The 25,030-nt window shown below is 50.6% G+C and overlaps 1 protein-coding gene across 5 annotated transcripts in view; it reads left to right on the forward strand.

The window, feature by feature from the left end:
• The first annotated feature begins 343 nt into the window (after positions 1-343).
• Positions 344-25,030, forward strand: part of MYH11 (myosin heavy chain 11) — a 118,306-nt gene continuing 93,619 nt past the window's right edge. For 3 of the 5 annotated variants that reach the window (XM_070484873.1, XM_014837607.3, XM_014837604.3), the window contains exons 1-3: positions 345-478; positions 14,177-14,538; positions 23,982-24,138. In XM_070484873.1, coding sequence (XP_070340974.1) covers positions 14,194-14,538; positions 23,982-24,138 — 502 coding nt within the window. In that variant the 5' untranslated portion in view covers positions 345-478; positions 14,177-14,193. Of the gene's footprint in view, positions 479-14,176; positions 14,539-23,981; positions 24,139-25,030 lie in introns of all 5 variants that reach the window. The other 2 variants (XM_014837608.3, XM_014837605.3) reach the window with 1 other exon arrangement.

Below are 25,030 nucleotides of genomic sequence, written 5' to 3' on the forward strand. Positions count from 1 at the left end.
GAAACTGGGGAGTGCGGCGGGGAGGGGTCAACTCAGACCCACGGCTCTTCTTCCCACGGGGAGGAAGCGGTTAAAACTGGAACTGACTCAGGGTAGACATTCTCAAGCATCCCCGCTGGCCGCTGACCCCTCTCTCTAGGGACCCGGAGCCTCGGGGTGAGACCCCGGCCCGCCGGCTTCTGCCGGGAACGCCCCGCCCCCGGGCGCCCCCCTCCCCGAGCGCCGCCGCAGGTGCGCCCCCGGGCCGGCCCGCCGCCGCGCCCCTCGAGCCTGCAGGGGGCGCTGCGGAGCGCGCGCGCGGGACCCTCCCGCCCCCCGCCCCCGGGGCCGCCTCCCCTTTCCCACAGCGGGCAGCCCCGCGTCTATAAAGACAGGCTTCGGGGCGAGCGCGGAGATCTGGACGCCCCGGCCCGGGAGGTGCGCCAGATCTGGGCTCTCCATCCAGCCTCCTCTCCGCTGCCCCCCTAGTTGGAGATCTGTAAGTAGAGTGGTCCTGAGGTCGGGGGTGGGGATGGGGTGCTGGGGGCGGAGGGTCCCCCGGGGCATCCCACAGGGGCTGGCGAGCCGCGAGGTGTTGGTCACCCTCTTAAGGACGGTGGTGAGGCGGGGAGGCTCGCAGTCTTCATTTCTCTGCCCCATCCTCCTGGATTTTCCCCAATCCAGCATCCCCCACGGGGGGTAGCCAGCGCTAAGTACCACCTTGGGGGAAACTTATTAAAGAGAACAGCGCCTGAGCCCCACTCCGCTTGCACTAGAGTTTCCGGAAAAACTGTACTTTAAAAAAAAAAACAAAAAACAAAAAAAAAAAACAGAGCAATGTCCGGGACGGTTCCTGAGAAGAGGCGAGCCCGGGGGATGTGCTCGCTCAGAAATCTCAGAGGTCCCGCCTTGACACGCTCCGAGCTTTCATTCCAGGCACAGAAAAAGTGCAGCTGGGCGTCGCTGAGAAGTCCTGTCCAGTCTACACAGGCGGGCAAAGCGATGCCCCCCGTGGATCTGGACGCGTCGCCTAGTTCTGTCGATAACGCATTAATTCAGTTGGAAACACACGGGCAGATACCCCGCAGAAAGGGGAGTGTTTTCCATCAGTCCAGAGGATGTGTTGGTTGGTAACCTTGGACCGAGATGGCTGGTTATGATCCAGTTCACTTACCACGGCCCAGTTTGCTTCCAGAACCTCCCCCCACCCAATTTTTGAAAATCTCATCCAGATGGACCCTGGGGGCCTCAGATAGGCAGACAAGATGTCAAAGTTCACACTGGCCCCCCAAACCTGCAGGTGCGCTAAGTTAAGATTGCGCTGGGATTTCCTGCAGAGCAGCCAGGAAAAGGTTACCCTCATGCCCCACAGCATTAAAAACGAACAGGTTAATTTGCAGACTGGCTTTCCCATTGCGATAGCTACTGTTGATGGAACACTTATGTCCCAGGCACTGTAGCAGTGTCTGCCTTAATTTATCTCATTTAGTCATTGCAACAACCTTTTAAGGGAGGCCTTATAATGCCTATTTAGTATACAAGGCAGCTGAGGCTCAGAGAGGTTAAGTAACCTGCCCGGTGTCACACAGCTAGCAAGTGGTAGAACCCTTTCTTGGGTCTGTCTGATGCCAAGGCTATAGACCCTTGACCCCACTCTTTTTTTTCTTTACCATGAACAAAAACTTTGTTGGATTCAGGTGTCTAGTGGGACCAAATGCTTGCAGAAAGGCAAATGTCTATGATCTTCTCTTTGAAGAGAACATAAACGGACCTTTTGTGAATTGAAAATAAAATGCACTGTTTGTCCCCGGGTGGTGTGGTAATAAAGTTGACCCCATAACCTAAGGTGGGCTGCCATCCGGAGTCCAAAACGTGAACTAGCCAGGCCTTCTTCGAGAAACCTCTGGGGCTTGCCCTGTAAACGCCATGTTTTTTATTATCATGTCTGAAATAGACGTGTAATTCCGTACAAGGTATTTGTTATGGATTTGTTACCGTTGCTTTTCTGTGTGAGGGCTGAGATGGAGGCACACATGCCCATTTATGGTAGCGTTTTCCACGAGGCCGTCATCGGCCCCCTCACAAATTAGCCTTGTATTCCAGCCCTGTCGGTCGTGACTCTGGGGATTTCTGTGCCCTCGTCCTTCCTATCCAGGAACGAGTGGAGGATCCCGGAGGAGAAGATATTTGGGAGAAAAGGGACATTATTACCTTTTCCTACTCCCTCGGATTTGAAAGTTTTCTTTTTTGGCTGAGAAGGTTGTCTCCCCTTGTCCTCGGTGCACGGAATCCAAACAGGTGGATTTGATGCTGTAGGCACAACCCTGTCAATCTACAATCGGGCGTCCCTTAGATTTTCCTGGAAAACCAAGTCCACTTTTAAATCCGCTGGAATCCTAGAATGTCACCGGCAAATTTAGAAATCATCCACACTGGCCTTCCCAAACCTCAGTTTTACCATCTGTAAAATGGGGCCAATGGGAACAGCTGATGTCAGGTGAACACTTTTGCCAGACGACGTGCCCTTGGTGGGCATCCTCTTCCTGAACTGTCACAGCAACCTTTGGAGCAGATGCTGTGATTATCGGCCCTGTTTTTACAAATGTGGTGTTTGAATAACTAGCTCAAGATGACTCGATTAGCCAATGAGGGAGACAGAGTTCTGCAAAGCTGGCTCTTTCTAACTCCGGAGCTAAGGGATCACCATGCTGGGAGGATGAGATGGGGTAATGCACAGCGCCTGGTCCCTGGTGAACTTCAGTGGATGGTTATCTATGACAGGCATGACCAGAGACCTCAAGGATCTAGCTCAGTGTGGCACAGCTGGAGAACCAGGAAGCCTATTGTGTGGCCTTTCCATCAAGGAGAAACTTGTTCCTAATTTTCCTTTTGTGTCATCGCTTTTCATAAACCCAATTCCTATTTGGGCTAAAGGTGGTGGTTATTAGAAGCTTCTTCTACTTGAATAGAGCCACACTTCCTGTGTCAGGAACATTACAAGTTCCGGGTACATCGGCCCATTTGTGACTCATTTAGGGTGGCGATGGCATCCTTTAAGAGCTCACCTGGGAGATGGAGAAGCCTGTCTGACTTCCTCCTTTGCTCCCCGGGGTCTCGCCCCTCCACCCCTGGCCTTTAAACACATTTAACCGTGGCCACACAATGGAGGGAAGGCTGAGTGTGGAGAAGGCCAAGCAGCAATGTGAAGGAGCTTTTATATGGGATCAGACGATGGAGGAAGAAGGCAGTGCTGCCCGCTGATCCTGCAGGGGGACGTTGGGTCCCTCTGACTGGCATTAGAGATTCAGGGGCCCAGGAGGAACAGCCTCCATCGAAATCCCTAAGATAGGGCCCTAAGACTCACCTCCCGCTCACTAACGCAGGCTCGGCTTTGCCATGTTGGACCGTTCCTGGTCCTCCCCTCTGCTGGTAAAGGATGCTGCAAAGAGACAGCATCTCAGAAGCCACCACTGTCAGAGACCACAGGGGTCCTTATAGCCATCCCCCGGTCTCCAAGTAGAATACTTTCCCCCTGGTCCTCCCACCTGACCTCCTCTCCCCTCCTCCCCATCTCTAGATGCAGACGTGGTTCATGAATTCTCGTGTATCTTTCCAAAAGTTTTCTATGTCAAATCTTCCTTTTTTACACAAATTTTGGCATTCTGTAAATTAGCGGGGTTTTTTTTTTCACTTAATTACGTATCTTCAACATCTTTCTATATCAGCACTTTTTGGCGTTTTCCTTTTTATCAGCTTCATAGTACTCTGTTATATGGAAATATAGCAGCTTACTGAAACAACCCCTTATTGAAACAGACCAGCTTTGCGCCATCATTTCTTATAAACAGGGCGTCAGGCAGCATCCTTGTGTGTCTATTTTTTCGAATTGTATGAGTTTATCTGGAGGACAGATTCACAGCCAGGCGGTTGTAAATTAAAGGGCATACACACTTAAAATGGATAGATATTGCTGACTGGTCCTCTAAAGACATTGTAAATTCAGACTTCTCCTTGTCACATGCGAGACGACACATTTATTTTAAGCTGAGCTGTGCCAGCATCATCAGATGCAAAACACAGTGGGGCTTTTAGGGCCAGAAACGTCCAGCTGTCTCTATCCTAAATGCACCCTCCATAAGGGCTACCCTCTCTTTGCTGACCAAGTTCCCCTGGGAGGGAGGAAAAAGTAATTTAGCTTTACGAATTAATAGAAGCCAGCCCTGAGGGTCTAGTGGTTAAGATTCGGCGCTCTCATCGCCACAGCCCGCGTTCGTTTCCCAGTCGGGGGACCACACTACCCGTCTGTCAGTTGTCATACCGTGATGTCTGCGTGTTGCTGTGATGCTGAAAGCTATGCCATTGGTATTTCAAATACCAGCGGGGTCGCCCATGGTGGACAGGTTTCAGCAGAGCTTCCAGACTAGACAGACAAGGAAGAAGGACCTGGCCACCCACTTCCAAAAAAACTGGGCATGAAAACCCTATGAATAGCAGTAAAACATTGTCTGATATAGCGCTGGGAGGTGAGGATGGCATGAAAGGACCAGGCAGGGTGCTGCTCTGCTGTAGGCAGGGTCCTAGGAGTCAGAGTCCACTGCATGACACTAACACAATTCATAGATCTTCCTTCTGGAGCTACTTTAAAAACGACTAGGATTGGAATGGGCCAGGCAGGTGTGATAAAGCAAGCCTGAAGCCGCAGACTCATCTTTTTCCTGGTGATGGAGACGCGGGCTTCCTTGGGAGATGGGGTGCGGTTGGTGGGGGAGTGGCAAGGGGCCAGGCCACGGAGCAAGGAAGAGATTTTCTGCTAAGAGTAAATTGGGCGTCAGGCAGACCTGGGTTCAAATCCTGGCTCCAGCTTTTACAAGCGAAGGCCTTTAATTGAGTTACTTTTCAAGACCTCAGTAGTCTTAGCAGAAAATTAGGAATTAATCAATGATGCCCACCTCGCCAGACACTTACGAGGCATCGTAGATGGGTGTGTCATAAACTGCCTGGCCCGATACCCCACGAATAGAGGGGGCCTCGAATGATAGTGACTTTAATTAATAACAGACTGAGAGTCTAGATTGCCTCGTGGGGACAGTTTGGGGCTTTGTGGGGACTGGTGCATCTGGGGTGCCCGGTTCCCTCTGCACATCTGGCTCCTCCCCACCCCTGGGCCAGGCTGGGAAGGAGCCTCTCCACTGCAGGTCTTCCCGGTTGGCAAGGCATGCTCTGGATCAGGCACAGGGGGCTTGCATCGCGCCTGCATGCCGTTTAAAAAGTGCAATGCTTTCCCTTTGGGGGGGTACTTTGTATCTGAATTCAGACTTCTGGTTCTGGAAAGTCCAGCAATGCAGGACCCACATTCTTAATAGGTGGCACCAGCTGGAGTCGAGCTGCCACCCTCTCTGGAGACAGGGAGAGGGCTCTGCCCAGCCTCCCCGGGCCTGAGTCACTGCATCGCTCCCCTGACCCCAGGGGCAGTTGGATCTGTGCCCCAGCTCTTGAAGCAGCGGCTTGGCAGTAAAGTCCTGAGGGAAGCTGTCGCCCAGACCTGATGACATGCAAATCCTATACTCTTTGGGTTCTGGCACATTTTATTCATTTTTCGTTAATGCGGGAGCAGGAGAGGCGGGACCTTTTACCCCTGAGCTCCTCTGGGGAAAATAAAACTGAGGCTAAAACAAACTGAAACAGCTGAGCATTCGCCATTGGTCCAATTTCAGCCCTTTGATCGGGAATCACAGATGCCATAAAATGTCAGAGCAAGGCCAGCCCACTATTCCCCCCCGCCGCCAATGAAAAATGCAAGGCCCAGAGAGGGAAGGTGACTTGCCCAGAGTCACCCAGCGAGCTTGGAGCAGAGCTGGGACCTATAGGCCTGTGGTTGATGAACAGCTTGTTTGTGCTCGAAGAATGCAGCGGTGGGTTGTCGGTACGGAAGCCAGGGCTGTGCACAGGGCTGTGCACACAGCTGTCAAACATTGCTGATAGTGATCGAGTCCTTTGCTCTCAGCAGAATGTTCGAGAGCAGCCCTTGGTCCTGCAGTGTCCTTAGCATCCATCAGGGCTATGAGATCATCCCAAAGATGTCCTTCCAGCCCTCAGCGCTGGTGCAGGACGTTGGACGTGGGGGAGGGTAGGAGAGGAAGGAACAAGGTGCGTGGCGTCTCCTTGAGGTTTGGCCGTCTGGCTGGCTGTCTCTTTTCTGGTCTGCTGTGCTCGCACGCCTCTTGTGTGACCCTCTGCAGGTGGCAATCCAGGTTGGTGCTGACTAAGTCCCGACCGTCCTCAGTTTTAGTCGTCCTTCCCTGGAGAGCCCTTGCTCTTAATCTAAAGCAGTGGTTCTCACTGGAGACAGTTCCGCCCCCCAGGGGACATCTGGCCATGTCTGGAGACATTTCTGCTTGTTGTGACTTGGGGAGAGTCTGCTACTGGCATCTAGTGGGGAGTGACCAGAGAGGCTGCTAAACGCCCTACAATGCACAAGACAGGTGCCTCGCCCCCCAGCCCGAAATGTCAACAGTGCCAGGTTGAGAAAGCCTGCTGTGAATTAAGGACCACGGCAGGGAGCCACAGACTGAGTTTTGCTTCCATTCAGCACAGGGAGAATTCTATGCCTGGGATCATGCCCTGTGATCACGGCTGCAATTTTGCAAGCTACTTTTTCTTCCTCCTTGTGCTTCCCCTAAAGCCTGACCTGACATTTTTGCCTGATTGTCCACCACCCCAAATTCTGAAAACTCAAGGCTCTGGGGACATGCCGAGGCAAGTCCTTATAACAATAAAACCAAATAATCTGGAGCCTTCGTGTTGCCAAGACTGATTCTGGATGCGTCCCGTGCCTGCCTGTATTTCCTTCGGTCCTCAAGTTCTCTGCCTGTTTCAAAGAAGGGGAGCAACGCAGAAAAGATCACTTTGAAGAGATATCTTTATTCAGGTGCCACCATCACTAGCTGTGCCATGCTGGGCAAGTTACTTGACCTCTCTGTGCCTCGGTTTCCTCTCATAGTGTTTTGGAGGGGATTAAATGAGATGATAGCTGGCACTCAATAGATTTAGCAGGTGTGATTTTACCAATGTTAGTACAGTCATGGTTGCCTAACAATGGGGATGTGTTCTGAGAAATGCGTTGTTAGGCGATTTCGTCGTCGTGCAAACATCATCGAGTGCACTTACACATACCTAGATGGTACAGCCCACTACAGACCTAGACTATATGGTACTAATCTTATAGGTCCGCCATCATATATGCAGTCCATTATTGTCCAAAACATCGCTATGCAGCGCCTAACTGGATGATCAATTTGCTAGATTTGCTGAATTTTCTCAAGGGCAGATCTGTGAGATTTCATCAGTGTTTCATGGGAAAAGAGGTCTGTGGCCAAATGTTGCTTTGGGAAGCCCTGGGTTCAGAGGGGTGCCCTAGCTTTCGGACTGCAGGACCTGCCAGGACCTTGGACGTTGTGATGAGATGACGTCCTGCCTGTCCGAGAGGGGAGGGGCTGTGGAGCACCATTCAACTCAACCTCCCAGAATCCCGGCACCCCCCCCCCCCCGTACCCCACCTGCACAAAGATTTCAAGGGATCAGGGTTCCAAGGAGCATCCTCTGGGAAACGCCAGTCTAGGGGGAAGCCACGCTCGTCTTCCCATCTCTGTCTGCCTTTTGACCAAAGGAGATTTCACGCTTCATAACTGTCAGAGGCATCAAAGGTGCAGGGAGCCAGCCAGCTGTGCTCTCTCCTTTTTTGGACAGAGACGGACTCTTCGCGCTCGATCTTGTTTGTGTTCTTGATCCTAGATTAGACAGGGTTCCTGGCAGTGGGGTTTCCTGTGTCCTCTTCTTTTTCTGTTGGATTTTCTGCCGGTTTTCTGACTTTCAAGGCATCGCAGTTAGGAAGAGCCCGCTTCATTGTCATGCCGATCTGGACAATTAAAACATTTCTCCCGACCCTCTTGAGCATAACTGGCTGCCATTTGAAGACTTTTCATCCATGGCACAATAACATAAATGTACTTGACACTGCCGAATTGCACAATTAAAGGGTTAAGGCTTTGGTACATTTTATGTTATGCGTATTTTACCGTAATGAAAGAGAAAAAGAAAAAAGGAGGAAAGAAACCCAAATTTTTCACTGAAGTGTACTTTGGATCAGAAACATGCACATCCCTGTGGGTGTGCAGCTCGATGAACTTTCACAGAGTGAGCGCACCGTGGAACCGGTGCTCGCGCGAAGAAGCGGACGGTCAGCCCTCGAGCCCCCTCGTGTCTCACCTTTCCAGTTACGACGTCCGACTTCCATCACTGTAGTTATTTTGCCTGGGTTCAGCCTCATATAAACAGAATCACACAAGTGCGTCCTTGTGTGTCTGCCTTCCTTCACTCAAGCGTGTTTGTGAGGTTTTCCCTTACTGGGGCGTACCCTTATGGTTCGTGTCATCTGTTTCCAGCCCCATTTCGAATTTTATGATGGTGCCTTAATGGTTCATTTATTGCAAATACTCTGCCGGGCTTCCAACAAGCTCATCAAGCTTGTGTGGGAGGCAGAGGACCACAGGCTCTGGAATCAGACCTGAGTTCAGATCCCAGCTCTGCCTCTTCTGAGCTGTGTGACCTCAGGGAGATTCCTTCACCTCTCTGAGCCTCAGTTTCCATACCTGTAAGGTGGAGCTGACCGTGAGACCCAACTCCTAAGGCTGTGGGGATGTTACTTGATGCTGCTGCGTGTGAGAGACTTAGCCCAGGGCCTGTAGGCGGTCCATGAGGGTTAATTACCACCGTTGGTGTTCAGAAAACTCGGCGCTGGGTGTGACAGACAGGCTAAAGGGGAGGCGATGCAGTATTGATGTTGCATACCGATAGAAGATAGTTTTATATATTTTATAGAGTCATGGTTTTCCTTTTAAGGAAAATGTCAAGCCTGCAAAAGTAGACAGAACAGTATAACACCCCTGGAGGAACCCTATCCCTCAGCTCCGGCAATATCAACACCCCAGCCAATCTGGCTTCCTCTCCGCCCCCCTCATTTCCTCCCTGCCCAGGTTATTCTGAGATAAGCCCCAGGTTCATCATTTCATCTATAAATACTTCCCAGTGTCTCTAAAAGGAAAGGACTCTTTAAATAGATGAAGTCACAGTATCATTTTCACACCAAAGAATTTAGCAGATCCCTAGTATAAAGTATAGCAAGCCAGCGTTCAAATTTCCCTGATTATCTCATACATTTTTCTTTTTGGAGGGCTTGTCAAAATGTTGTCTTTTCTAACAATTACATGCAATTTCTCAAGGGTTTCCTTTTAAGGGGTGGGTTTTAAAAAATGCAAGCTCCACCTTTCTTTTTGATTCTGCCGTGTGTGTTGGGGCGAGGAGTTCTTGCCCTGCCTCTCTCCGTGTTTATCTGTTGTTGTCCCTGTTAGATTTTTATTCATTATGACGATGTTCAAACATGTACACAAGTAGAGAGAACAGTGTGACACCCCCAGGGCGTATCGCTCAGCTTGGATAATTATCAACACTTGAGGCCAGTCTCGTTTCATCTCCTCCTCCTCCTGTTCTCTTATGTGTCTCAGAGTCCCTTCTGATCTCTAGGCTCCCCTCCTTTTCTTTGCACACTGTCTGTTAAAGAAACTGAGTCATTTGTCGTGTGCTTTCCCACCTTGTGCACTTTGGTGCACGCCTGTGACATTGTTCAGCGAGTTCCTCGGGCCCTGAATTTGCTCTCAACAGGTGTCAGATCCAGAGGCTTTGTCAGCTCCAGTCCCCCACTCCGGCCCCTGTTCCTTTTTGTAAGGATATTTCATTGGTGGCAGTGGCACCTCCTAGAACATCCCATATGGAGACGCGTAATGAGCGACTGACGATTTGGCTGTGCTAAGGTTAATTAGTAGGTTTGGGTGGTGCCAGCCCACTCTGTCCCCTAGGAAGTTCTCCATCCGCTTTTCATCTAACACAGTGAGTCTGAAAGTGTGGACCCCAGACCAGCATCCTCTGCGTCACCTGGAAACTTGTTAGACATGCCCATCCTGGGGCTCCTCCCAGACCTGCTGACTCAGAAGATCTCGGGGTGGCCCAGCCATCCGTGATGTCACAGCCCTCCAGGTGAAGTTTGAGAACCACAGCCTAACGGTTCAGCAACTGCAGAGAGTCGTGGCCAAGACTCGTTATTTTATTACGGGTTACAAAATTGCTACATTCTAGTTTTATCATTTCTTCTCTGTTTCTTAGCTGGAATTCTTCCAAGTAGAAGGAAATAGTTTTTAATAACAGGATGGGAGTGGAGGATGATACTGGTGGGCTTCTTATGTCCCAAGCAAAATGCAATAACAGTTAAAACACGCAAGAAATGGGACTGTTAAACCTAGGACATTGTGCGTTCTCTACAATTCTTTTTTTTTTAATTGAAATACAATTGACATTCTGCAATTCTTTTTTTCCCCCTCTTTTTCTCCCCAAATCCCCCCATTCCATAGTTGTATATTTTTGTTGTGGGTCCTTCTAGTTGTGGCGTGTGGGACGCTGCCTCAACGTGGCCTGATGAGCAGTGCCATGTCGGTGCCCAGGATCCGAACCGGCAAAACCCTGGGCCACCGAAGCAGAGCGTGTGAACTTAACCACTCGGCCACGGGGCTGGCCCCTGCAATTGTTTATTTCACTGCTTTGAATAACTGAAGTGATTACAGTATTCAGATTTAGGCAATGATTCACTCATTTCTCCATCTTTTTAAAAAACACACTACTGGATCAGGTCTCCCGGGAGAAATAACCATCCCCTCTCAACAGATCAGCTTCTGGTCTTTATTATTGTTATTTTCACCCCTGGAAGAGAAAAGTTGATATTGGAGTATCTGCCCCTCTGATTTTCGCCTCAAAAGTCTGCATTTCAGGAGCTGGCTGCCCTGCTCCAGGAGCCCATTCCTGGGTTATGGGGGTTACTCCATCTTCATGGGCTTTGGGCCCCAAGAGTGGGGATTATTCAAAGGAGCTGAGTATTGTTTTCTGCTGAAGTGGGGGCATCAACCACACAGTGCGTCCTGGCGGTCATGCATCCTAATTCCACCTGCACCTTAGTTCTTTGGAGTGTGGCTGCCGTGGATGGGGAGGAGGGATGGGGCAGGTTGGAGGAGCTGGGGGAGGGCGGGGCAGCTCCTGCGGGGGCAGTTGGAGGGTCTGGAATGGGCCACTGGACAAGCCTGTAAACAGCTTGTTGCCTCAGCACCTGCCTCGTAGACACGTCTAGACAGCAGGATGGAGAGGCCGTCGTCATGGGGTTCCCCATGTTGAGAGGACATTACTGACTTGAAATTTTATATAAAGACAGACCCCTCTTATTTAATGACCTTGAGGAGCAATTCGTGTAGGAAAGGTGGGATCAATATGGTGATTTTCCCCCTTTCTTTACCAGTTTTCAAAATAATGGTTGGTCCCCCAGCATCTTACAAGGATGACCTGTGAGTTCTTTTTTAATCATTATGAGCGCGTGGACTTAAACACATTCCTCTTTCCATTCTTATAGTGATTTTTCTTATTGATGTTCAAACTGTCCCATGTCTGACCAGATAGAACCATAGTTTAATATTTTAGTACGTAGTTTTAAAAATGTATACCCATACGTATAAAATTACCAGAAAGATTCTGTTATAAATATTTGCATCAGCTTTATTGAGGTATAACCGACATACAATAAAACTCACCAATTTCTTTAAAAACCCACTGATTTTAAGCATGTAGCCCAATGAGTTCTGACAAATGGATACAGTGGCGTATTCACCACCCTAATCAGGATATAGAACATTTTCACCCCAAAAGCTCCTTTGTGCCTCTTGGCCATCAGTTCCCCGCCCCTGGCAACTATTGATCATCTGCTTTCTGCCACCATCATTTTCCTTTTCTAGATGTCTGTATCGATGGAATAACAGAGCGCGGAGTCTTTTGAGTCTGGTGTCTTTCACTTAGAACCATTGTGAGATTTGTCTATTTTGTGTGGTTGGTTTCCTTTTATTGCAGAGTATTCCCTTTGTGCATATGGTAACTTAGAAATATATCATAAATATTTTCGCGTGGTCAACGGTCACTTATTATCTGATTCCATGTAACTGAAATGTCCAGGAAAGGTTAATCTGTAGAGACAGAGAGTAGATTAGTGGTGGGGTTGGGGATGGGATGCAGGGTGACCGCAGACCAGCACAAGGCAGCCCTTTTGGGGATGATGGTAATGTTCTGAAATTTATCTTAACGATAGATGTGCCAACGCTGTAAATTTCCTAAAAGTCATTGACTTGTACATTTACAATGAGAGAGTTTGACGGCATGTCAATGATACTTTAACAAATATGTCAAAAGGGAAAAATCTTTGTGTGGCATAAATAAAAGGCCACGTCTTAAATTGTTGGCGGCACCATATGGCATTCTCTTGAATGGATGTTCCACAATGGAACGGGCCCTCGCTGAAGGCCTTTTAGATCGCTTGCAGGCTTTGCTGTTGCATACAGCACTGCGGCCCACATGCTGGAACGTCCATCAGCACTTGTCTGTTCTTAGGCTAAATTCCTAGAAATGTAACCGCAGGTCAAGGGGTATGCATAGATTTTAAGGCTTTTCCCTCCGTAAGGGTGGTGTGTGCAGAGGCCTGGTCCCCCACACTCTTGGCAACCCTGGATATTATCAGTGGTTTTCATCTTAGCCAGGCTGATGGGTGAAAATCAACATCTCATTGCTTTCGCTTGCGTTTCTCCATTTACTAGTGACGTGAAACATCTTTTGTGTATGTGTATTGGCTATTTGAAGGTCTTTGTAAAAATATCTATTTTTTATCATAAATTTAATAAAAAATTATGCAACTACAAATATGATAAAAAAAAATAGATACATAATAGGAAGTACCTCCATGCTCATGGCAGCATTATTCACAATAACTGAAACCTGGGAGCAACCCAAGTGTCTCTCCACAGATGAATGGATAAGCAAAATGTGGTATGTCCATACAATGGAATATTATTCAGCCTCACTGAGGAAGGAAATTCTGATGCATGTGACAACATGGGCGGATCTTGAGGACATTATGCTAAGTGAAATAAGCCAGTCCCAAAAAGACAAGTACTATATGGTTTCACTTATGTGGGGTACTTAGAGCAGTCAGATGCATAGAGGCAGAAAGTAGAATGTTGGTTGCCAGGCGCTGGCGGCGAGGAATGGGATGTTGTTGTTTAATGGCTGTAGTTTCATTTCTGTAAGATGCAAAGAGTTCTCTAGGTGGATGGTGGTGATGGTTGCACAACCATATGAACATACTTAATATCCCTAAACTGTACACTTAAAAAGGGTTGAGATAGTAAATTTTGTTATGTATATTTTGCCACAGTAAAAAAATTGGAAGAAAAACATACATCCTAGGACATTTTCATTACCCTCAAAAGCAACCCTGTACCCCTTAGCTGTCACCCTCTGACTCTCTCCCAGCCCCTGGCATCTACTGATCTACTTTCTGTCCCTATGGATCTGCCTGTTCTGGACATTTTATATGAATGGAATCATATAACATGTGGCCCTTTGGGAGTGGCTTCTTTCACTTAGCATCGTGTTTTTAAGGTTCCTCCGTGCTGCAGTGTATATCAGACCTCCATTCCTTTTTATGGCTGAGTAATATTCCATTGTATGGATGTACCACATTTTATGTATCCGTTCCATCTGTTTGTGGACACTTGGGTTGTTTCCACGTTTTGGCTATTGTGAATAACGCCTCTGCGAACGTTCACTCGCAAGTTTCTGTGTGGATGTACGTTTTCGTTTCTCTCGGGTCTACACCTAGGAGTGGAATTGTCGGATCATACGATAACTCTATGTTGAACCATTGGAGGACCCCTCCCCTTTTATTTTTACAGTAAACAATAAAATGTGGATATCTTCCTGTGTCAGTGCACACAGACATACTTGCTTCTCCACCCCTGGATAGGATTTCAGTGTATGAAAACACCATGCTTTACATATCCATTGCCCTGTTGACGGACAGTAGGCAATGCTGCAGATCCTTTTCGGAAGCCCCTTTGTGTGTTTCCTTTCACTGACAACGTAAACGACATGGCAGAGGACATCCTTGTACGCTGTGGAATGTTTCTGCAGCCCGCGCCCCTAGACGTGGCCAGCTGAGGGGTTGATCTATCTTTAGGACTCGGTTCTGGCCTGATCCTGACCCTGTCGCCTTATTCCACAGGGGACCCACCAGGCACCATGGCACAGAAAAACCAGCTCAGTGACGATGAGAAGTTCCTCTTCGTGGACAAAAACTTCATCAATAGCCCCGTGGCCCAGGCCGACTGGGCTGCCAAGAGGCTGGTCTGGGTCCCTTCGGAGAAGCAGGGCTTCGAGGCGGCCAGCATCAAGGAGGAGAAGGGGGATGAGGTGATCGTGGAGCTGGTGGAGAACGGCAAGAAGGTCACGGTTGGCAAGGATGACATCCAGAAGATGAACCCGCCCAAGTTCTCCAAGGTGGAGGACATGGCCGAGCTCACGTGTCTCAACGAGGCATCCGTGCTGCACAACCTGAGGGAGAGGTACTTCTCGGGACTCATATACGTGAGTATCTCAGGGCAGCGGCTCACTTCCCCCGGGCCTGTACCCCAGAGGGCGGGCAGAGGGTTAGAGACGTGTTCGGGGTGCAGGTTGGGAGGCCCTGCGGTGAGATGGAATCATTTCGTCCTGGGTTCAAATCTCAGTCCTACCTTACCTGGTTCTGCGACATTGAACAGGTTATTTCGCGTCTCGAAGCCTCAGTTTTCCTCTCTGTAAAATGGGAAATAATCACCCTGTCCCCGTGAAAGGGGTGCAAAGATTCCAAATGATCGTACATGCAAAGCGCCAGGGCACAGGGTGAATGCTCAACAGATCCCAGGGGAGGGGTTCCCTGCTCTTCCTCCCTCTCAGAAATAAAGAGCTCGTAGCCTCCAGGGGTTACATCCTGGTCCATCCTGGCAGCCAAGCGGGAAGGAGACCGGAGGAGCTGGCTAGGTTTGTGGAGGCTTCTCCGTCCCAACTGGGAATGCGTGGGTTGGACCCGGTCTCCTCTGGGTCGACTGTGCTGATCGGAGTGGACCAGGGCTGCGCTGTCTGATATGGTAGCTGCTGGCCACAGGTGGCTAACTAAATTTAGATGTAAATTCGTTAAAAATCAACACTTCAAAATTAATTTCTTCCGTTGCACCGGCCGCATGCGTAGTGCTCAACAGCCACCTGTGGCTCATGGCCGTTGCACTGAATATTACAGGTACAGAATATTCCCGTCATTGCAGAAAACCTGTTGGACAGCCTGCTAGATGAGAGGGGACGGTGACACTCAGTGGGGCACAGGTTTCTTGTGGGTTTGGACCCACTCTCCCGAGCAAGAGGGACATAGGGAGCCCCCCGATGGCACAGGGGGCAGGGGGTCCTGCAGTCCAGCCTTTGTGTGTCTTGCCTCTCTGAAAGGGCATGCTGATCCCTTGGGGCAATTACCTAGTTTCTCTGAAATTTTGTTTCCTTCTCTTTAATGTGAATACAAGAATAGTATCAGCCTCACAGAGTGGGTTTCTCTTAAAAAAAAAAAAAGCTCTTGGTGCGCCCCCTGGCACATTGTCAGCACTCAGAATGCGAGGCCTTATTGTTATGGGTTTTGTTGCTGTTACGATCGTTTTTGTTATTACTAGTTGGATGTTCTTGGATCCTTTGCAACCTTGTGGAAACAGGCACTTTGTCGTTATGCTTCGGGTCCTGCCCCATACGTTTTGCCTCTTGGAAAATTACAAAAAGCCCCTAGTCATCCTTTAAAATGCCCTGCAGATTTTTTTTCCTAATTAGGAAAATAAGGCACTTTCATTACAGAAGAGTTGGAAAATTCAGAAAAGCATAGCGAACACGGAAGTCATCCTCCCCCCCGGAGATAAGAGCTGATCAGATGTTGCTGTGTTCTTGATCTTTCTTTGGGAGATTGGTACACGTAGCTATGTTTAAAAGCCTCTGCACATAGGTTAGTGACCTGCTCTTCTTTCCATGTACAAGTCGATGCTGAGCCTTCCCACATCTCAGTCAGTAACCCCCAAAATCCCCTTTTAAGGGCCGTGTAATCCATCCCATGGATGTGCCGTCACTGACTGTCCCTTCTTATGGATAGTTCAGTGGCTGCAACCGTGGCTTCCTGTAGGAGCCAAGTGGGGCCAGGGGAGCAACTCTCAATTATTAAATGCCTCTGCTGATCCGGATCCGGCACCTTGACACACTTTATTTCATTTAATCAGCACAACGTCCACTGAATAAGTACACTCGTCCCATTTTACGGGCGAGCAAGCTGAGTCCCAGCGAGGTACGGCCATCCTCACTCCCCAGCTAAGTGGGGAGAGCCGCTTTGTCTGCTCCACTCCGCCTGTGGAAACGTCATCCACCTGGGGCTCTCGGTACAGAAAGGGCATTTCTAAGGACACCAGTCTGCAGGGAGCTAGGGGGAAAACTGGCTGCTTCAGGATCAAGTCTCCCATCTGAGATGTGTCATCTCCATCCAGGAAGGTCGAGGGCAGGCCTGGGTACCAATATCCCCTGCTGTCCTCTGACACGGTGTTTGAGCCCAAAATAGAAATCAGAAAAAATGAGGGGCTTAGGGAGGTCCTGAGACCCAGAATATCTCTGACAGCAGATTAAAAAGTGAATCAAAGCTTCAAATTCCCGCTCTGCTTCTCCGGACAGATTAGATAAAAATCCTTCAGCCTCGTGACCACGCGCCTCCTCCTGTCTGGTCAATTTAATCACTTAAATAGAAACCGTTGTCCGTGAAGGAGGAGATGACGGAGGAGGGGGTGGGGAGGAGAAGACCGCAGGTTGCTCGCCCAGCGCATGACCGCAGAGGTGGCTGGCGGGTGATGCTGAGTGGCCGGGCGAGCCCGACTTTGCCCTTGGTCATGAACAGAACTTTCCCCTCTGTTCTGCAAGGCTCACGTCACACGACGCTTCTTCCATTAGGTCCTGGCTGACTCCCGTCCTCTTGGATCTAGAAGATTGGTAGAAGCCAGAGGGTCCTGTCTCCTTATCTTAGGGATGCAGGTTCTCGCCTGAGCTGCCGCAGATGTTCATGGCACACGTGGATGCTCATGGCACGCGTGGGTACGGACGTCGTTCTGATTCCTGGTCCAGCGCTCCCTTGCTCTTCTAGACACTGTCATTGGCTGGAGTTCCTCTGCCTGGAGTTTTCCATGATGACTTAGCAGCTGGCTCTGTCGCTGGTGTTTGGCTGGGGGAACGGGACAAGGGTTTCCCAGTAGAGGGAGCTGAATTAAAGGTGTGGGCCTTGGTGGTACTGGGTACTGTCCTAAGTCCTCGCCGGCCCATTTCATCCTTTATGACAGCAGGGACAGCAAAGCTCACATCCCACCCTGCGCATGAGGTGACCGAGGCAGAGGGGTGACGTGCTTGCCTGGGAAGGGGCCTGGATCAGACTCTGGCCTGTGGGATGCTGAGAGTCGTGGGGCTCAGAGTCCTTGCCCCCAGGCTGCTTTATAATTAAGGGGAGAGAGGGAGATAAGACACACGGGTGCTAGATGCAAACATATGATGGATTCTAAAACAATGAATGGGTAAAGAACATGTGGTATGTCCATTCAATGGAGTATTACTCAGCCCTAAAAAAGAAGGAAATCCTGCCATAGGCAACAGCATGGATGAACCTGGAGGATGTTATGCTAAGTGAGTTAAGCCAGTCACAGAAGGACAAATACTGCAGGATCCCATTTATATGAGGCACTGAAAATAGGCCAACTCAGGGACGAAAGAGTGGAATGGTGGTGCCATGCTAGGGGCTGGCAGAGGGGGAAATGGGGAGACGCTAATTAACAGGCATCAAGTTTTGGTTAAGCAAGATGAGTAAGTCCCAGAGATCTGCTGTGCAGCATCATGCCTATGGTTAACGATACTCTATTGTGCACTTAGAAATTGGTTAAGAGGGAGATCTTGTGTTAAGTGTTCTTACAAAAAAAAAAAAATTCCCTAAAATGTAGGTTCTAAACTCAGGGCCTGTGAATGGGCCCCGGGGAATTTGTCAGCCTCCTGAGATTTAAGGAAAACTTTGTGCATATGGAATTTTTTGTGGGCAGAGGGTCTTAACTTTAATTAGACTCTCAAAGGAGCCTTGTTCCCCCTGTGGCAACAATGATGGCAGCTACTGTTCATTTAAAATTTACTATCTTATGAGTTTATAGTAATAATTATTATTGCTAACGCTATCCTTTTCTTTATGTAAGGGAGATGTACTATTTAGCCTCATTTTTTCAGATAAAGATAATGGGACCTAGAACACTTAATGAGCGATGGGACACAGCTGGGTCTCAAACAGGCAGGCTGGCCCGAGGGCCAGTGCCTTGAAGTGCTATCTCCTTTAATGCATCCAATGACCCCATGAGACAGAGGCTGTTACCCCATTTTAGAGGCCAGGACCCCGAGGCTCAGATGTGCTCAGTCCCATTGCTGGAAGTGGGCGGAGCTGGGATTCAGACAAGGTCTGTGTGCCCCAGGGCCGGAGTGACAACCCTGATGGTAAAGGGCGGTAGGGTGACAGGAGTCTAGGAGCAGGAGGTGATGGACGTGGGCTGGGGCAGGAGGGAACCGGGCCGTGGGTGCCAGCAGCTTTGAGTTGGACCAGCTTGAAGTGCACAGAAGGAAGGAATCTAACTTTTTATGATGATTTCTTGAGCACCTGCTAGCTGCTAAGTCACAGATTGCAAGCTGTTGGCCCAGAGTGAGTGATTTTTTTAAAACGTTGAGTTAATTTGATATACTTCCTCCCCCAAAAAAAGAAAAGAAAGGAAATCTCAGTTTCTGGCATTGCTTGGAAAAGAAGAGGACCTGGCACCCTTGGACCCAGGTTGCCAGGTCACAGTCTCTGTTAGATGAGCTGTGTGCACTTTGTTTTTCCACAGGCCCCACCACTCCCTGTCGCCTCCCAGACCCTAGGGCTGAGTGTGGTTGGCTGTTGGTCACTGCACTTACTTTTTTTCCTCACACCTGGCCTGCTTCACTCATGTCTTACCTTCTTGGTCCCTGTAGACAGTGGGACCTTCTACCCTTAGGCCAAGTTCCTGGGGTTGGGATCATGATCCAGGGCAAAGATGTATGGACCCTCCTGTTCACTGGGTCTCCAAGCCCAAATAGCCCACTGTCGAACCCAAAAGGACCTTTTCCTGGTTCTGATTTCACTGTCCTGGGAAGACCAGGAGGTAAGGAGAGGTCTGCCTTCCAGACTCCAGCAGGTGACGATGTTTTCATCTTAGACACCTGGCCCAGTGACCTCAGTGTTCTCTGGAAGGAGTGTCCCCGAGGGTGTCTGGGAGCAGAGGCCTCTTGGCTGCCAGAGGGTCCTGGAAGGTGGAAATAAAACACAACCGGAGGCTCCCCTTTCTTGAGCCCTGGGAACTAGCCATTTAGATCTTTCAGGTTGTTATTGCTTCAAAGACCCTCCCCAGTAATACAAGGCTATCCACGCAAAGCCCACAAGAGAATAGTTAAAAATAAGAAGCAGACATCACGTCTTGTGGCTTTTTCTTGTGTCTGTTCATAACTATCTATCTAGTCAGACTTAAGACATTTTTTGCAGCAGGCAATACATGCAAATATTAAATAAAATTGTATATAAGGGTATTTAGAACTTTCCTTTCATCCCCATTCCTCCTCTTCTGGTTCTCTCCTTAGAGAAACTGTGGGCACCAGTTTCTTGTGCAGCCTTCCAGGAATATGTCATATATATACAGGCAAATATATGTATACCTGTAGCCACGTGTGTAGACATGTCCATGTATGCCCATGTTCGTATGTACTCTTTTTAACAGTGTTGTGCTATGATTATTGAGCCGACCCCCGACTGATGGTCATTTCGGTTGTTTCTAGTCTCTTTTGCCGTGAAAATCAAGGCGAATCGCGTTCTTGGCGGCCTGTGTCTGTCTTTGGGGTAGATGTTGAGAGAGCCATGACGTTGCATGTGAACCTGGTGAGAAAGGTGTGGTTACCCATTATTGCATAGACGGCAAGAGCTGGCTCAGGGTTCAGCCGCTCACACGAGTCTGGCAGGTAATGAGGGCAAAGCTGAGGTTCCCCCCCGGGGACGGTGTGACTTAACTCCTGAGGCCCTTGCTCCTTTCCCTGTTTATTCCTCGTTGCTGCTGGAGGCCGTGGGAGCAGCTCCCTGCTCGGGGCTCTGCAGCTGACCATATAAAGTGTCAGGGAGAAACTGGAGTCACTTCCTAATACGGTCACAAGAGGGAAACCCTGGGCCTGCGGCTGGGACCTGCTGGTGGCACGGGGCCCTGAGATGCTGGCCAGGACCCGGGAGGCAGGGATGTTGAAACCTCTGAACTCGACCAGCTGGAGAGGGGCTCGTGGGGTCGGGGAGGCAGAAACACAGCCAACTGCAAGCGGGCTGGGGCGGGCGAGGTTAACCGGGGTTGAAGGATGGAGATGGGACCTCCGGATGCCGAAGGCCAGCCGCCCTGCGTGGGGCGTGCTGCTGCCCGCCCGGTTCTTCCTGTCGGGTTGTCATGCCCTAGAAAGGCTTGCTCAATGGAACAGATATTCAGATCTGCCTAGAAGCGTGGGTTCAGTGCTCGCTGTGTGCGTAGCATGGGAAGTGTCCTAGCAAAGAGGAAGAAAGTAATGCCTCTCCTTCAGAAGCCGGTGATGGAGTTGGGAGGGCCGTGCCTTCCTTCCTGCCTTCTTTTCTTCATTTTCTTCAGCAAGTATTCACTGCATGAATGCCGTGTGCCCGGCTCTGTGCTGGATGCTGGAGGTACGATGGGGTGCAGCCAGCAGTCCAGGAGGTGACCTTGAGGCTGGGCCCTGAAGGAGGAGAGGCAAATGGCTCTGGGAACATTGCAGGGAAAGTGTTCTAGGTAGAGGGAACAGCACATGTGAAGGTTCCAAGGTGGCAAGGTTTTCGTCATCATGAAACAAAGGCAGCATGGTATAGTCACTAACATTTATTCAGCACCGACTGTATACCAGGCACCATGCTAAATGCTTCACAGGTGTTATCTCACTGCGAACCTATGAAAGAGCTGCTATTACACCCTGCTTATTTGGCAGAGGAGGCTAACTGAGGCTCAGAGAGGTTAAGTAAATTGCCCAGGGTCACACAGCCAGGAAGTAACAGAATGAGGGTTCAAACCCAAGTCCTCAGTGCTCGATTCTGTACCCTCACCCAGTGCCCCTTACTGCCTCCAGATTAAGGCCTTGGGGGGAGTGGTTTGGCCTGTAAATGACACCCACATTCTAAAACGGGTGTGGCAGTTGGCAGAAGTGTGACCTTGGGAGGAGCTGTCGGTGGAACTGAGACCTGAAGGATGGATGGGGCTCGGCTGGCCATCGTTCTATCCATCGATCATTTATTGGGCACTTACTCTATGGGAGGCCGCATGCTGGGGACCAGGACACACAGCCCCGCCCTGGAACACCTCTGCTGCCCGCTCAACAAACGTCCACTGAGCATCTGCTGGATGGCACCCCGTGCGAGGCCCCATCTCATCACAGAGACAAGGGAAGCGCTGCCCCTGATCCAGGGAACCTTTGCATTCACTTGCCCCCCAGGCATTCATTTAGCAAGCACCTACTGTATGCCCAGGCCTGTGCAGGGCCTGAAGAGGAGGAGGAGGGGGCTCCCCGGTCGGCGCAGGGCTTTTGCAGCTGGCGCTGGCTCCAGGCCGACCGCGAACCCGTCAGGCTGGGTGCAGGTCCTGGCGCCGCTTACCTCCGCAGGGGCCTCCTCCCCTCACCATCCCGTTTCTTCTTTATGCCGTTCACCCACACGCGCCCTGTGTCCCACGTTTCTGCCTCTTGGTCTTTGCCCCACTGCCTTCTGGCCTCTGCTCCCTCCTGAGCCGGTTGACACCCTCTGTCTGTTAGGACTCAGTGCAGGGAGCTCCCCAACCCTGAAAGTCTCCCATTCCCGCCCCCCCCGCCATGGGTTAGGGCCTCTCTTTACCTGGGCTCCATCCTTACTCTTATCACGTTGTTTCAAATGTCCTTGTCCCCCTTCTGACCTGTGGGCTCTTTGGGACGAGGCCTGTCGTTGATTGACTGAACTCCAATGTCCAGCACAGACCTGGTATACAGTAGGCGCTCAATAAACAGCTGATGGATGTTTAGACAGGCCTTTTGTTGACCCCAGGCCCTCCCCGCCCTCCTCAGGAGGATGGGGAGGGCCTGGGAGATTATTCCCTGCTCCCCCCATCAGTCCTGTACCTTTGGAAGCACACCGTTGTCCCCTCGCCCCAGACCCGTCACACGTCATTATCACCTAGCGCCTAGCAGATGGAGCCCTGGAGGACCCTCCCTCTCTCCAGTCAGCTGCAGCTTTGACTGAAAGCCCTTTGAGAGCAGGGCCTTGTGGTTTTTGATTTTCTACTCCAACCCAGCACATTGCACTGTGCCTAGGACATATGCACGGAATGAGTGAATGAGCGAGTGAATGCGTGAGCAAATGGGCAAATGAATGGATGAATGAATGAAGGAACAAGCAAGCCCTGGTTTCTGTTTCTGTAGACCAGCATAGGTCAGACAGCCGATTGGACAGCGCTCCCTCCTGAGAACTGGCTGAGCTGGGCTTGGCATCGCCAGGGTCTTGCTGGGTGACTTTGGCTGAGTTGCTCACCCTCTCTGGTGTTTGGTTGGCCCTGAGTGTAACCGAGAGAGGGAATGTCTCCCCCTCCTCCTTTAGTCACTTCTTGGGGGAGCTGGAGGGCTGACACACTTCGTGGCCATCGGAGCCTCGGACGGCGCTGATGTTATGGTGGGGAAGACAGTCCCTGTGGGACAGGTTGGAGCCTGTCTCCTGGGCTGTGACCTCAACCGACAGGAAAATCTGCCGTGCAGGAAGGGACAGCCACAAGGACAGTGGGGTGGGTTTGCAGAGGGTCTTCACGGCCCCTCTCTCTTCTGATGATTTCTGGATGCTCTGAGGCACTTGGTAGGGCCAGACAAGTATTTTTATTAATGGTGGTAAAATCTACATAACATAAAATTTGCTGTTTTAACCGGTTGAAAGGACGCAGCTCAGTCAGCCCATTCACGAGGTGGTTCGACTCTCCCCACTGTGTCGTTCCGGGACGTTGTCAGAACCCCAGAAGGAAACCCCCTCCCCGTTAGCCGTCGCTCCCCATGACCCCCTCTCTCCAGTCCCCAGAAACCAAGGGTCTGCTTTCTGTAGCTACGGATTTGCCTGTTCTGGATGTTTCTGGAATCAGATGCTATGTGGCCTTTTGCGTCTGGCTTGTTTCGCTGAGCATCACGAAAGACGTCCCCGAGGTTCATCCGTGTTGAAGTGTTTGTCAACACCCTTCCTTTTTGTGGCCAGCTGGGTTTATCCCCATCTCACAGACAAAGGGTTACTTGGTGAATGGTCCAGAATACGCGCTCTGGGGTTAACGGCTGTGATTTCTAGTTCCGAATTCCCCAGCAGCTGTGTGACCTGGTGACAACCCCGCCAGGCCTCAGTTCCTCACCTGTCAAGTGGGCAGCGGGGGGATCACAGGGTCGTGGTCACAGGACAGGTGGGAGGTTTCGATAAGTAGATGCCTGTGACGTGCTCAGCTCGGCGCTCAGCACACAGCAAGTGCTCAATAAATGGCAGCGATTATTTAAGCCCATGGGGCTCAGGGAGGTGGAGTGACAGCAGGAAGGAAGGAGTGGAACCGGGATGTGAACCCCACGCACTTATAAACTATGACACAGGCGGCCTGGAAATCCAGTCTTGCTCCTCTCCCCACTGCCTGGAAAATCAGTGATGCCCAGGGGCTCCCACGAGGACTCTGAGCCTCAGTTTACCCATCTCTAAAGTGAGAATAGGAGCACACCTCTCTGACAGTGCTACCATGGGGAGGGAACGAGAAAATGCACACAGTGGTGCTCAACAAATGCAGGCCGTGATGGGTGTTCTCACGCCAGGGCCCCGCGGGCTGGATGTCCGAGCTCTCCTCCCCGCTGTGGGCTGGAAATAAACTTGGGCTCTCTGTCCGCAGACGTACTCCGGCCTCTTCTGCGTGGTGGTCAACCCCTACAAGCAGCTGCCCATCTACTCGGAGAAGATCATCGAGATGTACAAGGGCAAGAAGAGGCACGAGATGCCGCCCCACATCTATGCCATTGCCGACACGGCCTACCGGAGCATGCTGCAAGGTGAGCCGGTCTGCGGGGTGGACGGGAGCCCTCACCGGGCAAGGAGTGGCCTGGCCAGGGCATCTCCATCACGGGAGCTCCCCGAGGAGCCCACCACGGCTGCCCGGGGCCCCTCCTGTCCCGCCTGCCTGCCGTCCTCGCCAAGAATGTGGAGCTTGGCAGGCGGTGCTGGGACCCAGGAGCCCTGTGACTGAAAAAGGGAAAAAGCAAGCGGAGCATCTGTGTCTGCGGCCCGGAGGGTGAGGGAGAGCATGGAGCTTGGGCAAATACGGGCATGGACCTGCGCCAGCTCCCGTGCCCGCATCCCTCCGGCCGCCCGAGGCCCTGGCCAGGCCAGCTGTCTGGGAAATGCTGTAACACTAGTCCCTTTGGAAGGGAAGGGGGTGGGTGGCAGCCCGGGGGCTGAGCCACCCAGAGCTGGTTTGGCAGCTGTCACTCACTCCCTGTGGGATGGTGGACAGATGTTTTCTCCTCTCCGGCCTCAGTTTCCTCATCTGTAAAAGGGATGACAGAATCCATCTTGCAGCTGGTGGTGAAGATGGTAATGCAGCCTTTCGCAGACTTTTGCGTGTCACCTCCATGTTTGTGTATATTCTTCTTCTTCATCAATAAACTCTTCATCGAGATAAACCTACATACGGGAGAGCACATAAAGTGCACACGTTTAAACTGTCCAGCCTAAAATTAATTTTTACGTATATCTACAGTCATAGAATCGCCATGCAGACCAAGATGTGTAACAGATTTCCAGAAAGTTCCCTCACGCCTCTTCTCAGTCGACACCTCCTCAGCAGCCCCCAGAAGTAACTAGTCTTCTGATTTCTGTCACCGTTAATCAGTTTTCCTTGTTTTTAAACTTCATATAAATTACATATTTATATTATTTGCTTAA

Source organism: Equus asinus, chromosome 14, assembly GCF_041296235.1.
Source record: "Equus asinus isolate D_3611 breed Donkey chromosome 14, EquAss-T2T_v2, whole genome shotgun sequence".
Lineage (NCBI taxonomy): Eukaryota > Metazoa > Chordata > Mammalia > Perissodactyla > Equidae > Equus > Equus asinus.